The sequence below is a fragment of the Girardinichthys multiradiatus genome, chromosome 11 (assembly GCF_021462225.1).
Source record: "Girardinichthys multiradiatus isolate DD_20200921_A chromosome 11, DD_fGirMul_XY1, whole genome shotgun sequence".
NCBI classification, from domain to species: domain Eukaryota; kingdom Metazoa; phylum Chordata; class Actinopteri; order Cyprinodontiformes; family Goodeidae; genus Girardinichthys; species Girardinichthys multiradiatus.
The window spans coordinates 12,755,185-12,776,182 of record NC_061804.1 but is presented as its reverse complement, the minus strand read 5'-3'; the positions used below and the strand labels follow the sequence as shown (position 1 = coordinate 12,776,182).

At 38.3% G+C, this 20,998-nt stretch overlaps 1 protein-coding gene across 7 annotated transcripts in view; it reads left to right on the top strand.

The window, feature by feature from the left end:
• Positions 1-1,136: 1,136 nt before the first annotated feature.
• The window catches only part of tcf7 (transcription factor 7), an 87,804-nt gene continuing 67,942 nt past the window's right edge, over positions 1,137-20,998 (top strand). For 2 of the 7 annotated variants that reach the window (XM_047379165.1, XM_047379167.1), the window contains exons 1-3: positions 1,137-1,617; positions 1,956-2,025; positions 5,411-5,517. In XM_047379165.1, the coding sequence (XP_047235121.1) occupies positions 1,435-1,617; positions 1,956-2,025; positions 5,411-5,517 (360 nt within the window). In that variant the 5' untranslated portion in view covers positions 1,137-1,434. Of the gene's footprint in view, positions 1,618-1,955; positions 2,026-5,124; positions 5,246-5,410; positions 5,518-20,998 lie in introns of those variants that run through there. The other 5 variants (XM_047379166.1, XM_047379169.1, XM_047379170.1 and 2 more) reach the window with 3 other exon arrangements.

The following is a 20,998-nucleotide window of genomic DNA, read 5'->3' as shown; positions in this document are numbered from 1 at the left end:
TTTTAACCCTCTATATGATATATGTTTACTCTGTATGTGCGTTTAAATTTTTATGTTTAATTTAGGGTTTTTTTAAACACAAATTTACTATAAAAATAAGAACACCTTACAAAGGTCCATGCATATTTAATGGAGTGGGATTCAAACATTTGGTTGTTGGTACAGCAAATCTTTACGTGTGTAGTACTGAAATTAGAAAATTTGGGATACTGGTGTTAATGTTTTAGTTTGGATGTAAACAATTTAGTAAGGTGATATAATCAAAAGTAGTTCGAAATAATTCGTTTTTACAGGTTTTATAATGTTTGGTTTTCTTTCTTTTAGCTTATGTTAGAAAAAAATCAATAAACTAAAACAAACTTAAATATTGTACATTTTGAGCAACATTGAAACATTTAAGTAATTTAAATTAAAATAAACACTGAAGAAAGAAAAAAAAATATTTTTGTAAAATGTTATATAAAAAATGCAATTATCTTTTTTTTTAGTAAACAATTTTATTTTTTGTTACTTAAATGCAAATAATCACTTTCTTTTACATCAACAATTCTTAACAAAGAACTGAATTTTTAACGGCCTGTCCTAATTTGTCACATTACTGTATTAACGTAAAGTAGTAAACAAATTTTTGTTTTTTAATACTTGTGTGCTCTGTTAAATTGGGCTTTTACTTTATCATAAAGACATTTAAAATATATTTTTCTCCAAACTAGTCAATATTTATATCATATTAAATATATTTAAATATATCTCCATATATTCATTATTTTGGTGGAACTATTAAATATTAAATAAGGAATATTTAATATCTACTTAATCTTTATGCACGTTTGTAATTTAAGTGCGTAAAAGTTTCTAGGGTTATTTGCAGAGACATTTGCTTCCTGTTTAATTGGCAACAAAGGATTATAAAATAAATACAAATATCACTTTTATTTAGAATATAATATATTATGTGAAAACCTTTTCTGACTGTGGCAGCCCGCGGACCGTGAATATCGCGAACACGGCCCTGGAAGTCATGAATAATGCCTGTTGAGCGGAGCAGAGGGAGGTGATGTCTCTTTAAGAGGCTCAGCCCTCTGCAGAAACAATCGTACAACCCCCCAACAAGTCATCGGACCTGTCAATCAAACGGTCGGCGCCCTTTGAAGTCGGGACTCCTCGCCTTGTCTTGGGCTCAAATGAGCTGTTTGCTGTTGTAGCGAAACATTATTCTTCTACCAAGCAGCCAGCCGGGGGACGCTACATCTCAACTTTTTCTCTCTATATGGTGGAGCTTTCTCTACTTTTTCTTGGAGGCGCTCCAAACTGAGGATATTTAGCAGAGAAAGTCACGTTATTCCCTGCCTTATTTATACTTTTTTTGTTTTGTTTTTTCTTTTTCTAAACTTTATAAGAGGACAAAAAAAAGTCAAGGGGAGGGAAGTAGTCATGCCTCAGCTCAGTAGCGGCGGAGGGGACGACCTGGGAGCGAATGATGAGATGATAGCGTTCAAAGACGAAGGAGAGCAGGAGGAGAAAATCCAGGAGAACGCGTTCACAGAGAGAGACCTGGCCGACCTCAAGTCCTCTCTGGTGAACGAGTCGGAAATAAATCAAAGTCCGAACACGGCGGTAGGTGGCACAGAGTCCTTGTGTGTGTGTGTGTGTGTGTGTGTGTGTGTGTGTGTGTGTGTACTACAACACAGAGCAAAACAGTGTGTGAGAGCTTGTTTTATTTTACACTCAGTGACAAGCGCTGAATGAAACCAAAAATAGCGCCTTGGGGCATAAAAGTAGTAAGGCTTCCATGCTGTCCGGAGATGCCGCATTCGACACGAGTCAAAACATGCCACGAATGTGTGATAAAGTCGCTATAAAGTCCGTCTTCGTGTTGCTGCAGGGCGGGTTTCCGCTGTTTTCTCAATTCTTTGGGGGTAAATCTCACCTGAGTCCGTGTTTTGTTGTTCTAGGCGGTCAGACGAGGACAGCAGGGCGAGCACAGGATCTTCCAGGAAAAACACCGAGAGCATCTTGACGGAGGTAAGAAGAAAACTCCTTGAAACACTTATTCTCTTTCTTTCACCCTTAGTGGCCAGTGGTAGGCTACTCTGTCTAAGCATGATTTAAAAAAAAAAAAAAAAACTAAAAAAAAACTACAGCGTCTGAAAAAAAAAAGTCTCTTTGGTCACGGGACACGTGCTGTAGCTTTAAAACCAACTTCAAAGACTTTTTAAAGATGTCCATCATGTCACCAGTTATCAGGCTTACCTCAGATCCATCACCTGCTCTGTTCCCCCTCCCTCAAACCTCAAATATGCCTCACAACTCAAGGATACAAGTTTTTAGTTGAAATGCGCCGATTGAGCGGGAAGATGTCAGAATCAGACAATTTTTTCCTTCGGTTATGGGACAAATAATTAAAGATTAGATTTAGTTTTTCCCTGTTCATTAAATTCAACTCAGCTCAGCTTTTAGTGAGTACTAATGACAACTTGATTTGCAGCGAGTTATTAAATACAGGCATGCACAACATGAAAAACGAAAAAATTCATTGTGTACATCGTAATACTATGTATCTTTCATTAACACAGTTAGGTTTAAAGTTATGGTTTTAAAAAGTCACAAGGATAATACACCATGGTGATGATGTTCAATGCAACATATCATTTCATATCAAGAAGTTCTGAACACTATGAGTTAATTTATTAGGGTTATAACCCCTGCATGAAAAGGGCGACCCTCACTAGAGATGCACCAATCCATCATCCAGATAATTGAACTGTTTTTCCTCCAACTACAAATAAAATAAGTTTTTTCCCCTAATGTCTTAAATGCGTCAAAACAATGAGTTTCTACTAGAAATGTCACAATAAGTTGGTCAGAGATCAAATTTGGGTAATTTTCCCCTTTGTCCCTGATCAGAGATTGGCAGGTCAAATACTGAAGAGATTGGATTTTTTTACTTTCAAGTCCTTTAAAAATAAGGAACTCCCACTGTTTTTGGTCAATGGATGCATCTATCAACAGGATGTGCTTAAAAAAACCTTTTTATTTTATTAGATATCAGATAAAGCTTAGGGATATCTGAAATATGCAAGTGGGGATAATCTTGTGATTTCTTAATTATAACTTGGATTCAAAACTACTGCTCCTAACAAGGACTCTGCATCCCTTTTTTTGTCATTTATCTGTTATAATCATTAAAAATAATTGGTGTCAGCCAAAACTGGAGTGTGCAGCTCAAACCTCAAAGAAAAGTAAACCTGGTATATGCCAGGAAAAGCCTGATTGGTGCATTTCCAGGTTTTAGATAAGAGGGACGTAAAACTTACGATTTCTTTCAGCTTTCTAAGCTTTTTTTTTATTTTTATATTCTTAATATTTTCCTTATAACGCTAAGGCTTGCTCATCATGTCTTCGCATTCAAATTCATTTTTCAGCTGTAGCATTTTCTTGATGTTTAGAAAAGAGTAGGTCAGCATTGTGAGTTTTGTCCAACCTTTATTTTCTTTGCCACTCAAAAAGAGTAATTTCTCTCCGTGGAAGCAAGCACGTGTTGACCCTCTCAGCGACAGCAGATGTATTTCCCATAAACAGCAGCAGCAGTCGAACTGCAGATGACAAACAGTGCAGGGGAAGTTTAGTGTTCAGGGTAATTAAGTTTCGGGGAGTAGAGGTTCAGGGTAGCATAATGGCAATGCACTGTAAATGGGCTAAATGTTAAGTCTTAAAATTGCATTTAAAGAATTTATCTAATATCAAGCAAGAGTGTAAAGAAACAATAGTTTTGGACATTTTATCAATATCATAGCTTTTGAAGTTTTGCAAGATAATAAACATTGGTATTTTCAAAACAAAAAAAATGAACAGGACCGCCTCTTGATTTCAACAAATTCTCGTTTGTAAAGTCCAGTGTGGCTGTCATGCATATAAAAAAGTAAAATCTGTATTTCAATAAATCCGTCACACTCATGGTGCAATGCAACCCCCATTGGTGAACATGTTCCTTTTAGTGTTTGTATGCATAGAGTGCAGAGAAATTTATTGCAATTTGCCTGGTTTTTCCTTGCATCTACAACGCCGTCAGGTTGAGTGAGAGGTCCTTCCCAAAACGTCCTGACTTCCAGCTACAGAATCAGAATCAGCTTTATTGCCACATTCGTACATACAAACAAGGAATTTGCCTCCGGTACTCTTTTGTTCTGTTTTTGCATTACAGAATATACAAATTTACAAGAACGCAGCATAAATGCCTGTGAGGCTACATGAGAAGATCTATGTTTTAGATTTTAAAACATGCAAGACGGAGACACACTCAATCTAAACGTCATCATCTGGCAGCTCCAGCTCTCAGATCTGTCACTGGTTTGGCAGAGTTGCTCTGTTTCTGGCACAAAAAGCTCACATATATGTTCCACATCATAAGAAAACAGTTATTTATTAAATGGCCTAATTCTAACTATATTCTACATTGTCCATTGGAGTAATTTTGTTCATTTTCTCCATTACAGTGAGACCTGCTTATGGTGGTGCATTTGACAGCATATTTTGAGGGAAACTGTAGCTTTTCCTGAACTTTGGGAAAAGAGTGGTTACGTTTTTTTTTTCCCCTGTGCCACCCAAACAGAACAGAGTAACTTCCCTGTATGCAAGCACATTTTGAAAGTGTATAGTTTTACTTGGCAGCTTTAATTATAGGCTGCCGTCAGTCGTTTCTCTCATTTCAGTCCTTACTAAAAGAAGAGATGCTGTCATACTGGGGTACTGTGAGGAAGAGTCTTCATCAAATCCGTATTTTTGCGGTTTCAAATGGATCTTTGAGACAAACTGAAACCTGCAGAAATCGGTCAATATATATAAGCAGAACTGTGTTATTTTTACAGCACTACTCTCAGATCCTGGCCAGAAATGCTTAGCAGTGACAATTGTGGCCAATTGCTTTGTGTTGCAGTTTCAGTCTTCACAGGCTTAGAACCTAGTAGTGTGTGACCTGCAGAGAGAGAGAGAGAGGCCCCACGCTTAATAAGGGCGGTGGTGGAAATAAACTTACACAAACGCAGCTCCTGAAGTTCACGCCTCTGGGCTGTAGGTGACGGCTTCAGTGGTGTTGTGCAAAGTATTACATATATATCAGGTCTGTGCTCGTGCAAGGATGTGACATGATGCAACCACTTGGTAATAGTTTACCTGCTTTGCATGCACCTTTATTTTGGAAGCCTGCGTTTTCAGGTTGTTAAATCTTCTCGGCTGTGTAGTGTGAGTAAGTGTCAGATTTAGCTTTAATTGCATCAGGTTTCAGCCACTGCTTTTATAACTCTCCTTTATAGCTATAAATGATCCTTATAAAAGAGATTTTAAAAGCTCAAAGTTGACCCTTTTTTGTTTTGTGAATTGTGAATATTCCTTTTTTTTTTATTTACCTCAGTGTCGAAGCAACAAGATGGAGGCATGTACAAGTCGCCGGCGTATCCGGGGTATCCATTCCTGATGCTGCCTGACCCCTATCTCCCCAACAGCTCAGTTTCTCCATCTGTAAGTCCACTTTACTTCTTTTAACCCTTCCTGCTGCCTACTGGTTACTGATGTTTGTCCCGATTGTGTGTTTTCTCTGTCTGAGGCCGGCCTTACCTCTGTGACTTCGATGTTCATGCCCTGCTGTTGTATTTAGTGCTTGTTTTTATTTCAAATGAGGTCCACCGGTTTGGTTTTGATGACCACTCTCTCTGGAGAATAGTTACCCCTGGCTTGTATTTTTGATTTGTTTTTGCTGTTGAGGCAAATACATCTTCAGTGTATTTATTCTAAAACTAATTGTTAGCTAATCTCAGCCTGAAGAGGATTGTATTTCTTTCTGGTCAAACCAAGACAAAACAGTTCCTCATAAAGATTTAAGTTTTTGGGATACTTTTTTAAATAAGCTGTTGTGAAAATGTATGTGTCATCAGATTTCTGAAAGATTTTAAACTTTAAACTGAATATCAAATGCATCTTTTTTCATTAAACGATTTTATCTTGTACATTTTTTATAGTTTTTAGTATGGTTTATGTGTTTTAATTATATAATATACACATGGTAGTTAAAGGCGCTATAAACCCTTCGACTCTGTTCTATTTATTGTAGACCTGTGTGTTTTAGTGAAGTAAGGGCTTATTTAGGTTCCGAGGAGGCACGCTAAGGCGACTGTTGCCTGACTGGGAATCAATCCCAAACTTTACGTGTGCTCTGACTTGTGCTGTTCTTTGTGAAATAAAGCTGCATCTAAAAAAACATTGAGGAGTCGCAGGCCGGTGAGGCGAATCCTTAATGAATGGCTTTTTTTTTTTTTGAGAGGGAGCTGGTAGTTGTCCTCTGCTGAGGTTTGTTGAAGTATAATTGGTGCTGTTATAGCGAACCGCTCCACGTGATGTTTTTCCATCGCCTCACACTGAGCATGAATTATAAGAAGGTTTGTCGTAACCTTAATAACAGCTGAGTGTTCACCCGCTATAGACAAACATTGGAAAGACTTGTTAAAGGGCTTCAGGTATGCAGGACAGACCTTCCTGCTCAACAGTCCGAAAAGATAATCACGAAAATTCCTTTGATATGATGAGTAACTTCACCAAACATGAGAGGTAGTGCCAAATTTATGAATTAAGTGCTGTGTTAATATGTCCCCTGACCTAACCAATGGCTTCTGCTGATAGTACATTGTTAAAGAGGGTAGATCTTCGACATTTTGCTGCTGTAGTTTGAGATAATTGTGTGAAGAAGAGATTTTTCCAGTCAAATTTATTCTTTAAAGACTAGATGCTTTTTTAAGATCGCAGTGTCTGTAGCACATCTGTAATATCTTCTCTTGTCTAGTTTTTGTTTAAACTGAACGTTTGTTCTTTGCTTTCTTAAATGTAAAACTGTCGGAGCAGCTTTTTGCAAAGGCAAGGTTGCAGTTTGTTATTTCAGGGAAAATAGAACTATCCAGAAATGAATCTAAATGTTTATAAGTTCTACCTTAAAAGGCTTTTGCTGATAATACAACATGCTGGCACTACAAACCAAATGCACTACAAGTAAGCGTACTTGTTGCTCTTTTTAACATCTTTTTTTGCATTAATCTGCACATCCGGCAACATGTTCAAAAAAACACAGCGAGTGTGTCTCTTCTTAAAGATTGTTTTATTTAATGGAGAGATTGGAGAGGTAGAGCATGATGAAGGAACGTAGAGCATGATGAAGGAACGGGTGGGGGGTAAGGATAAAGAGCACTTTCTTTCTCCTGTGTGTCTTCGAGACTCTGCACAATGCTCACTTGTTGCTGCCTCCCTTATAATTAGCCCGCTGCCTGTGAGGCAGAAGCTGCCTTTCGGGGCCCCTCTACCTGCCACTTGAAAGTGGGTGAGAATGGTGTCGTAGCAGGTGATGCGGTGATGGTTTAGGTGGGGGTTGGTTATGGATGGAAGAGATGGATCAGAAACTACAGGTCTGGGAGACTGACAGGGAAATTATTGTTTTCTTGTGTGTTGCGGTGTTAACGTGAGACAAGGTGACACATGGTCTATCTCCGTCTGTCTGTGTGGGTCCATTTGCTTGCTTGGTGGCATTGCTCCCTACTACTTGCTTTTGGTTGTAATCTCTGAATGTTGGATAACTGTGACTGCCAATGTTTTTGACTCAGATAGGCTCCACATACCTCGGCTTTAAACATTCAGTAGGACAAATATGGGTTTATAGGAACCTTTGTTCATCTTTTCTGGCCTTAGCGTTGCTTTTTATTTGTCATATTGTAGAAAATAGGCAGCAATTGTTCACAAAGCGAGAATTAATTTAGAAGTCTCTTAAAAGTTTCACTATATTTACTCAATTTTGTTGCAGGGAAGATTTTATAAGACATAATTTGTAGATCAATGAATAAAAAAACATATATCTAATGCAAACACTCAGTTGTGTTCTGTTTTCTATCAATTCAATATGATTATCTACATAACGCAAGATTCTTGAGGCTCTTGTTTTTCCTTAAGGGTGGAAGAGTTTGAATGTTTTACAGACTACATGATGATGATTAAGATCTTCATTTGATGGAGTCCCCACTTTATTTGCATCCATAAACTTTAATCTCTCATTTTATTTAGCTATCATTTACCAGCAACATACCAACAGAGGAAAAAAACAATTTCTCAAAACTTCTTTGTGTGTTCCCGTAAAAATGCCTAAAACTGCTGAGCTCATTGTGAGAGCATCAGCTGAATGACAGAAAGTTCAACATTAAGTTTATTAGTTGTCTGTGTGATTCCCCTCAGTGAAGCATGTGGGTTTGATTTAACTGTAAAAAACCAGGTCCAGTTGTTTAAACGTGGTTAATTGGGCTTTTTGAGAACTTTTTCTGTAGCTCTGGGGAGGAGGGGGTTCACGTTTCATTTGCAAATACAGAGGCAAAATAATTCAAGGGCTAAAATTTTAATGCGTTTTCTATTTACATTTAATTAAAACTGAAACGCTCTACCTGCTCTCCTTGCATCCTATGGAAAGGATCTTCTAAACTCTTATCGACGTGTAATTTTTAACAAAGCAGACACTGCTACACAGTGCATCTACACTCTTATTATATTCAGCCATTATACTGCTATTGAAAAATGTCATGGGACATGTTTCTGTTGCCACATTAATGGGGATATCAGAGGAAATGCCCAGAGAAGAAGATTTGTGGGATTAGCCGATATGACTAAACTCCCCTCAGCATGTTGTCTTTGGATAAAGCTTTTATCTGGAATGCATATTGTGTTTGCATGTGTGCATGGTTGCTGTTTAACTTCATTACACTAAGTATGTATCTAAGGGTTTGGCATATTTGTTGTGTTCATCTGCATGCTTTCTCCTCAAGTTTGGTGCCTTAGGCTTGTGTTTGTATCCAGAGTTCATGGTGTGTTTTGTGTGCTAATGTTTGTTTTCTCCCCCTATGTATGTATGTACTTGTGTGTGTACGTGTGTATGTGTGTGTGTGTGTGTGTGTGTGTGTGTGTGTGTATGTGTCGTTTAGAGGGTGTTTTGCAGCATGCATGCATTTGTGTGTCAGGCCATCACTAGCTGACTGCATAACGCTGTGGATTAAAAACAATTTTTAAAGGGAGTCTTTGTCATCTCGGGGAGTCAAACCAAAGCAGAGGAAACATTTTCAATAGACATAAAAGTATGTTTTTTTTCCTCCTTCAAAATCGGATTTGCTTTGTGTCATTTCCACCTTTTTTCTATCTGTTCTTGTCTTCGCTGTCTTCGTCTAAGCCGCTTCAGTTCAACTTTCTTTCGTCATTCTCTTGTCCTTTGAGATCACCTTTGGGGACTTGGGAACTAAAGGGGTAAAGAAGAAATGACTGAGCTAAAGGCTTGTTGTGCCCCAAATGGGGCGGACATCTCTGCTTTTGTACTTTACCGTGCTGATCTTTTATTATCAAACATTATCGCTGCTCTGAAACTGTTTTGAAAATGACTTATGGATAGAAACTGGAAAACTATAAGGAACAGAGAGAAAAGCTATAAGTTGGCATAAGTCCTTAATGATCATTTCAGATGCAAGCATTTGAGTTTATGCAGATGAATAAGTGTTGTGTTCCCCCAAAATCAGTGGTTGGCAATGATTGATATCATGTTTTAAAGACGTGTGTCTTCACATTTCTATGCGTGCTTTCACGAAACCTCTTTGATATTTCAGACTTCTTGGTTTATAAATAGGCAGATATCATATTTTCTTACAGAAATCAAACCATTCTTGGATCAATTTGATAAATAAAGCTGCACTTCATGCACCTTTTAACTATAAAAGCCTATAAAAGCTATGTTTGTGAGAGGCTTTCTATAAAGGTTAGTACAACAAATAAGTAAATATTAAGACAGAAGAATAGTAGTAGATGGATGTGTGATGTGAGCTAGACCTTCAGACCTGAGTGCATACATTTTATACTGTGAACAGTAAAGGGATCCCCAGTCATATCAGATAGTCAAACCAAAGCAAAGGAAAGTATTGTTTATTTTATTCAGTATTATCTTCGCTTTGCGCTACTTAAACCTATTCTTTTAATGAAAATCTTTGCATGTACGTAGACGACCAACTGCTGTTTTTGCCCTAAAATATTAGCGGTTTGCATTGATTGACATTATGTAAGAAAGATTTACCAAAGTTGAGCGTGTTCACATGTTTGTAGGGTTGTTGTCACCAAACCAGTTTAATATTTCAGCCTGCTTGGTCTATAAGAAGGCAGAAAAGTCTTGCCTTTACGTCGAAACGTTTCAAACAGTTCTGAACTGCCTAAATAAAGCTGCAAGCTTATTGCAATAAAATCCTACAAATGTGATGTTTTGTAAGAGTTTTTCTGTGCAAAGTGTAGCACTATCAGTGACAGATCAGTAAATAGGAAGAGCTTTTAAAGCGGAGAAACTAAACAGTGATGCATAAATGATTTAAGTTAAGAGAAAAACAGCTCTTTTTAATAAAACATCAGAGTAATTGTTGGTCATTGCCTTTATTTTGTTTACTTTTACTGATGACACGGATGCACGTTAGTCTTAAAATTTACAATTAATGTGAAGGCAGTCAGTGTGTTTTAACAAAGCATTTTTTTTATGTCAGATGAAGATAGTTTGAAGGTTCTCAATAGTATTTAAAGGCTTTCTGTGAACTTTTAAAAGGCTCTCATGGGAGATTAAGCTGGTCAAAGGGTTAGTATCTGAACCCTGAATCCTAATATCCGATATTTGACTGTATGCAGTTGTTTTATTCGCTGTCAGATAGGCTGTGAAACTCCCTGTGATGTGGAAGCTGTGGTCACACGAAGACGTCAGCAACCTCCGACGACAGCACGGATAAACTGGAAGCTTTTATCGCCGGCTGAGCCCGGACGCTGACTGTAAACACCCTGCCGTTAAAATTCACAGGTTTCTTTGGGATAACAGTAAATATTTTGATAATATTACTGTTAGACAGCACCGTAGCCCGTCAGTGGAATTTACGAGCTTGTGTTTAACAGCTCAGCATGCGACGCTCGTGTCTCGTTTTGGGGAATTTCCTGCTCCTTTGACACTTCATTTCACAGACCAAAATTGAAAAATTGACGGGAAGACGGGTGAGAGGCAGCATGCGTGTTTGGGAACGGGAACTTTGAAACATCATTTCTAAGACTCTGGAGGTTCAGCTGTTTGTTTTGAAGAAAATATGTAATGTTTGGTGCCTTCAGAATGCCCCTTCACAGCCTTCTCTGAACCAAATCAGAATTTCCAAACTGTGAACGGAAATATCATTTTGACAGCATTTTTGTTTTGCTATTCTTTGCTGCTTTGAGTGCATGTTTCATTCGGAAATCAGCTGCTGACAGGCTCCACTCCTCATCTCACTTTCTTCCTCACTGCGTCTTCCAAAATAAGAAAATGAATAAAGTGCAATCCTCACAAGATCAAGGGAAACGGCGTCTGTGTGTGCAAGACTCTAGGATCTTGCCACTTCCTTGTTTCCCATTGTACCACCGTGTTGACAGGGGGTTTGTTTAGCCTTCCTTTAGTCCTTTGGTAAACAATGGCAGCAACACATGCTGAGGCCTCCCTAATCCCCCCCAGTTTATGGAGTGCAGACCCAGAGGCTGGGATGAGCGGCGCTGGGGCCTCCCTGCCTCTGACTGGCTACGATAAGGACCCCAAGTACTCGGATTTAAGAGCCATACAAGAAAAGCAGCTTTCACTAGAAGGCAGAAAAAGCTGGGATCTTCTTTTTTTCTTTGAATATCACCACATTATAATTCCAAACTTTACCATTATCTCCCATTCACATTTTCATGTACAAGTTCCAGAAAAATAAACAGCGCTGTAGTTACAACATGCCTAAGGGGTTCAGGGTGTGGGATCTGGCAGGGTTTCAAGTATCTATTGTTCTGAAGTATGTAAGTGTGAAATTACAGCTGTATAAATAATATATGTGTACATTGAATGCCCCTTTGTTTAGATCAAAAGAGCTTTTATTTGCATTTAATTTAAATTTTTAAAGCTTTTGAGTAACATTAAAGCAGTGGTGAGGTAGTAGAATATAAATAGCTTTTTGATAGGCCAAAAGTTACATTGTGCAGTTTTCTAATTGTTTTCAAAAGGGATTAAAATATACTTTTTAAATCTTACCATTTTATAACTTCTAAAAGTTAGTAAGTTTCAATTTTCCTTTGATTGTCTGTGATCAGCAATTGGCAGGTCAGACACTGCAAAATCAGATTTTTTTTCCCTATTCATTAAATGCGTCGAACCTAAAAACTCCCAGCATTTTTGCTCTACTGACACTACACCCAACACCACATGCTTCGATGCATTTCTGATTTCTGTTCAATCAGTTGGCATTGATCAGGAAAAGTCCAATCAGTGCACCCCTGAGAAATTCTCATCAATACGCCAAATCCCACAAAACTAGAAAGACCCAAATTTTCACTGATCTGCAACCTGTTTAGACAAAAAAGGCAAACAAACTGAATGTTCACGAAGACTTCTTCCCTGGGAAATCTGCAATTTTGAGCAAAAGTTCAAAATATATTTGGATGAAAGCAGATAAATAGATTTCGAGGTTTTGAGATAAAAGCGGTAGAGATAAAGAAGTAACGGGAAGGGGTTGTAGAGGGAGGGGAAGAGGAGGGTGAAGAAGATTAAAATACAAATGACCATAAGAGCCTCCTCATGGTCCCGGCTTTTGCTTTGAAGTAGCGGAGCTGTGAAGGCACGTGAAGGGAAGCAGTTTTGAAGACTCTTTCAAGAGGCGGAAATGTTTAGAAGAATATCAGAAGAGGAAAGAAGAAAAAACCCTTTGGATGGCCCCGAGGTGTTTATACCTGTAATTATTCATCCACTTATTTCTTTCCGGCGCAGACCGAAGATGGGGAGGTGGAAACGGTAAAGCAGTAAAAGACAGGTGTGTGCAAAGGAAGTGTGGGTTGGTTTGATTTGTGTCTATTTGTGTCTTTCTTCTACATTCAGACATCTTAATAAAACAACACACGTTAAGCTCAGTTGTTTACACCGTTCTGAGCTTCCGAGGGGAATATCAAACTACTAAATCTCACCACAGCTATTTTAAAACAAAAACAGGAACTAAAGACTTTGTGATTGTTTACTTCATTTCATATTTCTTTCAATCTGGACCACATTTTTAGAATTTGCCCCATGCTTTCTGTTTCCCACGGTGATGCTTCCAGATCAGATATAGCCAAGAGGAAAAAAACAGAGCACTCATCAGTTGCCATCCTCTTAGGTTTTGCTATTTTGCTTGCAAATAACCTCCCATTCTTCTGTGAAGCTGCGTTTCAGACAAGCACAAAGGTGATTACACACGGCATACATCTCAGTTAACATTAGTGAGGATATTTTCCTTTATGAACAAGTTTTATTGGTGGAAAAATAGTCTTCTCCATGCATGGTAAATGAATAAACAAAGTAAAAAGCAGGTTAACAAACTCTTAGTTTGGTTAAGCTGATCTAATAGGCATTCTGATTAAATATTTCGCCAAAGCTGCAAAGAAACCATGTATTTAGAGCAGCTTTATATGGTATTTTACAAAGTTAAGCACACACACTGGCAGCTAAAACCTCTTTTTGCCTTATAAATAATGCATGAAATTTAAGAATTAAACCAATTATTCCTGCCACTTGAATAAAAACTTTATTAGAAATGTTATTTAGCCACAGCAAAGGTGCTCCAGAGTCACAAGTTCCAGAGCTCTGCTCTAAGGTGTGCTTATGTGAACATCATTATTATGAAATAGGAAACAAGTGACGTGTTGAAAGTTGAGCTGGAGACTCTTTCTGTTGTTTCAGGAGTGTCTTTATGGTTTTGAGAGAGTGAGAAATTGACAATGAATGGGTGAGAAAGTGGGCCCATTAATCATGGGTTTCCTATTTGAGTCCTTCTGCACTTGTCAAATAAAGAGCCGACGTTCACGTTCTGAGCAGCACGGAAACAGAGAGAACCCGAAACAAATGAAACTCGACTAGAGGTCAGTAGTTTAAAACGGCAGCTCTTTGCCTGGGCCTCAGTGTCTGAATAGTCTTGTGTTTGTTCAGGATGTTTCACCCAGGTGAGTCACTGGTCTGTGGAGCGAAACCTTGCAAAGTTTCTCCTGCGTTGTTGTTTACAGAGTGAGGTTACCAAACCTCCCAGATGTGTGTGTTCTCAGTGCGTAGTTAATCAGTCACAGTGCTGACTCTGTCGATCACAGGTGGATTTCAAAATGATAAAAAACAAAATAAAATCACGTTTTCTTTCGTTTATGCTGCAGTTACTATGTGGTGCTTATTTCAGAACATGAAAGTATTACAGTTTTGGTGAAGCATAACCAGCCACGTCTTGAAAACCTTGAGTTTTGGATCATGTTATCTACACAGAAATTTAAAAAGTAAAATATATAACATGATCAGTTAATTTCATTTTAAACTGAAAAGCATTCCTACTGCTGCTAAAATGATATCATATACTACAGGTCCTTCTCAAAATATTAGCATATTGTGATAAAGTTCATTATTTTCCATAATGTAATGATGAAAATTTAACATTCATATATTTTAGATTCATTGCACACTATCTGAAATATTTCAGATCTTTTATTGTCTTAATACGGATGATTTTGGCATACAGCTCATGAAAACCCAAAATTCCTATCTCACAAAATTAGCATATTTAATCCGACCAATAAAAGAAAAGTGTTTTTAACATAAAAAACGTCAACCTTCAAATAATCATGTACAGTTATGCACTCAATACTTGGTCGGGAATCCTTTTGCATAAATGACTGCTTCAATGCGGCGTGGCATGGAGGCAATCAGCCTGTGGCACTGCTGAGGTCTTATGGAGGTCCAGGATGCTTCGATAGCGGCCTTTAGCTCATCCAGAGTGTTGGGTCTTGAGTCTCTCAACGTTCTCTTCACAATATCCCACAGATTCTCTATGGGGTTCAGGTCAGGAGAGTTGGCAGGCCAATTGAGCACAGTGATACCATGGTCAGTAAACCATTTACCAGTGGTTTTGGCACTGTGAGCAGGTGCCAGGTCGTGCTGAAAAATGAAATCTTCATCTCCATAAAGCTTTTCAGCAGATGGAAGCATGAAGTGCTCCAAAATCTCCTGGTAGCTAGCTGCATTGACCCTGCCCTTGATAAAACACAGTGGACCAACACCAGCAGCTGACACGGCAACCAGACCATCACTGACTGTGGGTACTTGGCACTGGACTTCTGGCATTTTGGCATTTCCTTCTTCCCAGTCTTCATCCAGAATCTGGCACCTTGATTTCCGAATGACATGCAGAATTTGCTTTCATCCGAAAAAAGTACTTTGGACCACTGAGCAACAGTCCAGTGCTGCTTCTCTGTAGCCCAGGTCAGGCGCTTCTGCCGCTGTTTCTGGTTCAAAAGTGGCTTGACCTGGGGAATGCGGCACCTGTAGCCCATTTCCTGCACACGCCTGTGCACAGTGGCTCTGGATGTTTCTACTCCAGACTCAGTCCACTGCTTCCGCAGGTCCCCCAAGGTCTGGAATCGGCCCTTCTCCACAATCTTCCTCAGGGTCTGGTCACCTCTTCTCGTTGTGCAGCGTTTTCTGCCACACTTTTTCCTTCCCACAGACTTCCCACTGAGGTGCCTTGATACAGCACTCTGGGAACAGCCTATTCGTTCAGAAATTTCTTTCTGTGTCTTACCCTCTTGCTTGAGGGTGTCAATAGTGGCCTTCTGGACAGCAGTCAGGTCGGCAGTCTTACCCATGATTGGGGTTTTGAGTGATGAACCAGGCTGGGAGTTTTAAAGGCCTCAGGAATCTTTTGCAGGTGTTTAGAGTTAACTTGTTGATTCAGATGATTAGGTTCATAGCTCGTTTAGAGACCCTTTTAATGATATGCTAATTTTGTGAGATAGGAATTTTGGGTTTTCATGAGCTGTATGCCAAAATCATCCGTATTAAGACAATAAAAGACCTGAAATATTTCAGTTATTGTGCAATGAATCTAAAATATATGAATGTTAAATTTTCATCATGACATTATGGAAAATAATGAACTTTATCACAATATGCTAATATTTTGAGAAGGACCTGTATTTATGTTATATTAATGGTATCTATAAAACTTACTGTCTGATGCTCACCCAAACAAAAAAACATGGCATTAACACTCAATTCATTAGTCGTGTTTTTTAAGGTCAGGTGAACAGAATATATCTTTTTGCCGTTCTGTTCTTTTATGTGCAACAGGCTGATATTAGCAGTGAATTTCTTATGCTTTTATATCTTCCCAACTGTAGTTGTACCTAAATAAGCGTGATGGGTGGCGCTCCTTTAGTTTCAAAGCCGTGACTGTGTTAGTTTTACGCCTGATGTGATGGGATGCACACCTTCTCAAAGGTTCCACGTCTGTCTGGTCAGTCCACAGGGTATTTCCCCTCAAAGTCTTCATCTAGATGCTTCTTGATTAATGTGAGACGGGCCTTTGTGTTCTTTTTGCTCAGTCTCTTATTGTTGAATCATGAACCTTTACCTTCGCTGATGCAAGTGAGTCCTGAATAGCTTTAGATGTTGTTTGGAGATCCTTTGTGACCTGAATGAGTTGTTGATGTGCTCTTGGAGTAGTTTTGGTCGGACGGCCACTCATGGGAAGGTTCAGCACTGTTCCGTGTTTCTCCATTTCTGGATAATGGCTCTCATCATGGTTCCCTGGAGTCCCAAAGCCTTCCAAAAGCTTTTTTCTATCTCTAGACTGATGATTGATGCCAATGACATTGTTTTGTCGTTTGTTCTTGAATTTCTTTAGATTGGGGCATCATGTGTTGCTTTTTGAGATCCTTTAGCCTACTTCATGCCGTGAGGCAGGTTCTACTTAAGTGATATGTTGATTTCACAGGTCTAAATGTGGCTTGTGAAACTGAATCAAAACATTTTAATCACTGTTAATTAATTATTTAACAAATTAATTTTCACCTAGGGCAGGGTTGGTTTGAATTGCCTTTGCCCTGTAATACAACCAAATGTTTGCTTTTGCGCAGTTTGTCTTTGATATTAAAACTGGATCTGAAATATTAAGGAGTGACAAAAAAAAAGCAAAAATAGAAGAAAACTGTGTGGGGGCTTATACTTTTTCACAGCACTGTGCCTTGATACCTGTTTGCTAGCGCATACATTATCACAACATTGTGAATTGTGTTGACCCAGACCATAATACAAACCCTTTATGAAATACGTAGTTTGATTATCAGACATAAGTAATGAAGGGAGAATTAAATACACTAAAGATGCCATCTTTGAGTATATTTAATTAATTAATTACAGCTGGGTAATGGATTTCCACTGCAGGATTTTACAAAATAGTTTTTGTTTTTTAAAGCACATTGAAGAAGAAGAACTGCAGATTCTGCTTTATATGTATTTGGGTCGATGACATCACAAGAGGCAGAAGAATCACGCTGATCCAGCTGGTATTTGCAAACAATAAGGTGGATGAGCGTCATTTTTTGACATAGATTCTGAAGCATTCCAGTTCCTTTCTTCCTTTTTGCTGTGGCTGTGCAGATTAGAGAAAATAACATTTGAAGGACTGATTTTGATTAAAAACATTCAAATACAGAGCAAAAAAATGAAAAAATACAAAAAGTGTTGCTTTATGCCTTATGTGATGTGTTTTTTTTATGAAGTTGGATTTTATTAAATAGTTAAGTTTTTCCAACTAAGTAGAAAAACAAATAGAAAAACTGGCCATGACATGTCGTACAGGTGACAGTCTACGTCTTAATGAGTTAGATTGAGTTTACAAATGTATGGCTTGTAGCTTTAAAACAACAGGAAAACCCAGATGATAGTTGTTTTTGTGGTTAATCAAGTGATATTCAGGTGATCTTACTCTTCACTAACTTTCTGTGTGGGAGGATTATTTTTTAAGGAAACCAGATGAGCTATGGGAATTGAAGTCATTTTTCATTTCCTCCTTCATTGCTGTCAATAATCACAAAGTTTCACTGAGCAGTCACAACATCTCTAGAGGAGTTTAAATTAGTTTTAATCTCGTGCTCACATGATGTTTTGCTTCCATAACACCATTTTTTTTTTTTTACAGTGCCTGAAATGACTCTTGTAATTTCCCTTTTAAGAGTTAGAAGGTAATCTACAGATCTGCCACTTGGGATATGCATGTGTGAAAGTTTTAGTTTCCAAACTTTTCAGGAGACAGGTTAAAGAAGCACGACGAAGCTATTCAAAGCAAACATGTTCTGAAGTCTGTTTGAGAAAAACCAATTGTTCTCGTCTAAAACAATAGACGACACTGGAGGCGTTGTGTTCCTTCGGGTTTCCATCATTCATGCTGGGATGTTCCAGTTCTGCGACCTCAGCCTCAGCCTGGTGTGTTTGTGCCTCTCTCTGTTTAGAGACAGTCAGTGTGACGGCCATATGTGAACATAAATGACAATTTGCCTCATGTTCTTCCTCTTTGATCCCTCTCCTGTGGGGAGAATTTATGGCCCCCTTGGCCTCTCCCACTTAGAGATGGAGGAGTGATTTGCCCCATCTACATTTTCACATCTTGTTTCAAGCTTGGATCTGGTAAAGCATTGCGAAGACTGTGTCTGTTGTTCAGTTAGGTTTTTGTCTATCTTTGCTGAGCTGATCACGTTTTAAAGTTGTTAAAAAAGTCAGAATAGTTAATTTTCTCTTTCAAATACTTCCTTCTAAGTCTCTCCTTGAAAGCATTTAAGGGATTGCCGTTAGTTAAAGTTGGTAGTCTACCACATGTAGTAGATGTTTAAAGAGCTTTAAATTAAATTCCTCTCTCCCTGCATGCTCTGGGGATCTTTTTTTTTCCTTACCCCTCCTCTTTGTGCATGGCACCAAGACAAACTTAGGTCCTCATCAAGCCTTCTTTGTCACAGTTCCAATTGTTTCATTTCTCTGACTGTAGATATTTGCAGATTTAGACTAGTAGCTGGTTCTCAAATGACATGTTCTCATGTGTTTCCTGTTATGAAAAGGGACTATTAGAAAAAGGAGCCACTTCTCGCCATATTTATACCCCAGGGAAACAGGAAATTATGGATTACTAATTAAAAGTTAGCACTTTTAGGACTCTAATCAAATTAAAAGAGTAAAGCAAAATTATTATTTTTCCCTAATTTTTTAAACTGAATAAATTTGCTAAAATTAAAGGTTGGATATTTCTAAAATTTGCCATTAATTTATTTCTGGTATATCTGAGTACACTAAAGATTCATGTGTTCCAGGTGACTCATTGTTGTTTCTATATATGTTTTTCAATTCTAATAAGAATGACTAACAAATTCTTAGTATTAGCACATTAAAATTGTCCAACATTGAGTTGAAGCCTGTAGTTGCACATGTGAAGTTCTGGTAAATGTTTTGTGTTACTATGCTACTCATTACCAAAGTATTTTTAATTGAGTAGTAAATATAGGAATTGTTGGTTTGTGTGGACTCTTGCGGGGAAGCCTGAGTTATAGATTTGATCACTGACTCATAAAAGGTTACCCCAAATATTTGGCTCATTACACCATCCCCACTGAGCTTTTCACTTATGAATAAACTTTCACAGCCAGCGCGTTGATGTCAGCAGCTTATAATGTCCCATAATGAGTCTTCCTCCCCCAGACCTCAGCCTCCACAGCTGACCTTTAATATTATTTTAATGTGCACTTTATTAAAATAGTCACCATAAAAATAGTTGACCAAAAAAGAGAGTCAAACCCCATCCTCCTCCGCCCCTCTCCGCCCAGTCCGTGCCCTTGGTTCTGCCCAGACCAGCTGGAGCCTCCACAGCCGCATGAAGCAGCCCCAGCACACATGGCTGTGATCTAAAGTGCACAGACACACACCCCACAGACACTTTCAATCTTGCCTCATATGATGCTCGGCTGATGTGGAAAGACCAACACCTTCGTGTGCTATTCGTGTAAGCATACCAAAATATGCCACACTGTTAATAGTATATACTGATAATTCACTTCCCCTTTTCTCTTTACTCACACTGACCTAGTAACATACATGTTAAACAGACACAATGCAGTTGAAAAACCCAGCAGACCAGGAACATTGAAAGACTTTGTGATGTTTAAGTGAATTCATTTTTCAAGTTTACAGTGTAGTTCAAAAGTCTTGCTAATATCTTATTAATTGATATGTTTCTCCCAAGGAGCCAGACTTTCTTCTAATTTGTTGAAATTCGACCTAATGGAACAGTTCTTCTGGCTTTCTGGAAGTTTTTTAACATTTTTCCTTGGATCTATGACAGTTTTTTAATAATTTTTCATCTAACCTGGAGCCAACATGTAAACTTCAGAGATGAGGCAATGCAAGGCATTGGTTTTTGATGGGGTTTTCCAAATGGAATGAAGACATCTTAGATCACTGCTGTCTTTTAATACATCTCTGTTCTGCTTAGTACACATTTGTTCAGGTTTGGGGGGGGGGGCAATTTTGCCACAGAAAATCATGCTAACAACAACAGCATGGTGTTTTTTTTAGACAGAGTTTTTGTAGAGGATAAATATTGTTTCATTTCATGAGATCACATTCCCATCCTGTACAGGCGTACCATCACCTGTAAATAATCTATAAACACCTGACTAAGCAATATAAGCGTCTAAAAATCATAAAAATATAGAACAAACACTAAAAATGGTAATGCTTTTGTGCCATTTTATTACACAAGTGTGCAACTGGTTGATTAGTCAGGCTATCTGCTCAGGTAGCTACCCTGTAGTTGGCTGCTTTACAGACATAATGCTATAAGCTTTCCAGTTTTAGTTTTAAAACATTATCCTATTAAGTTATCCTATTAAGACTACTAGGTGATGCTCCCTGAGTTTCCCACTATGACTATCAGTGATTTTAAGATCTAAATGATTTTCAAATAGACAAATTTGTCTCTCTTGTAAACAAGGGAAAATGTGTGGGAGACCTCTTTTAGCCAGCCGACCGGCAGTGGGCATCAACAGGTGGAGGAGAGGAGGCTTTGTGTTATTCTGTGCTTTATAC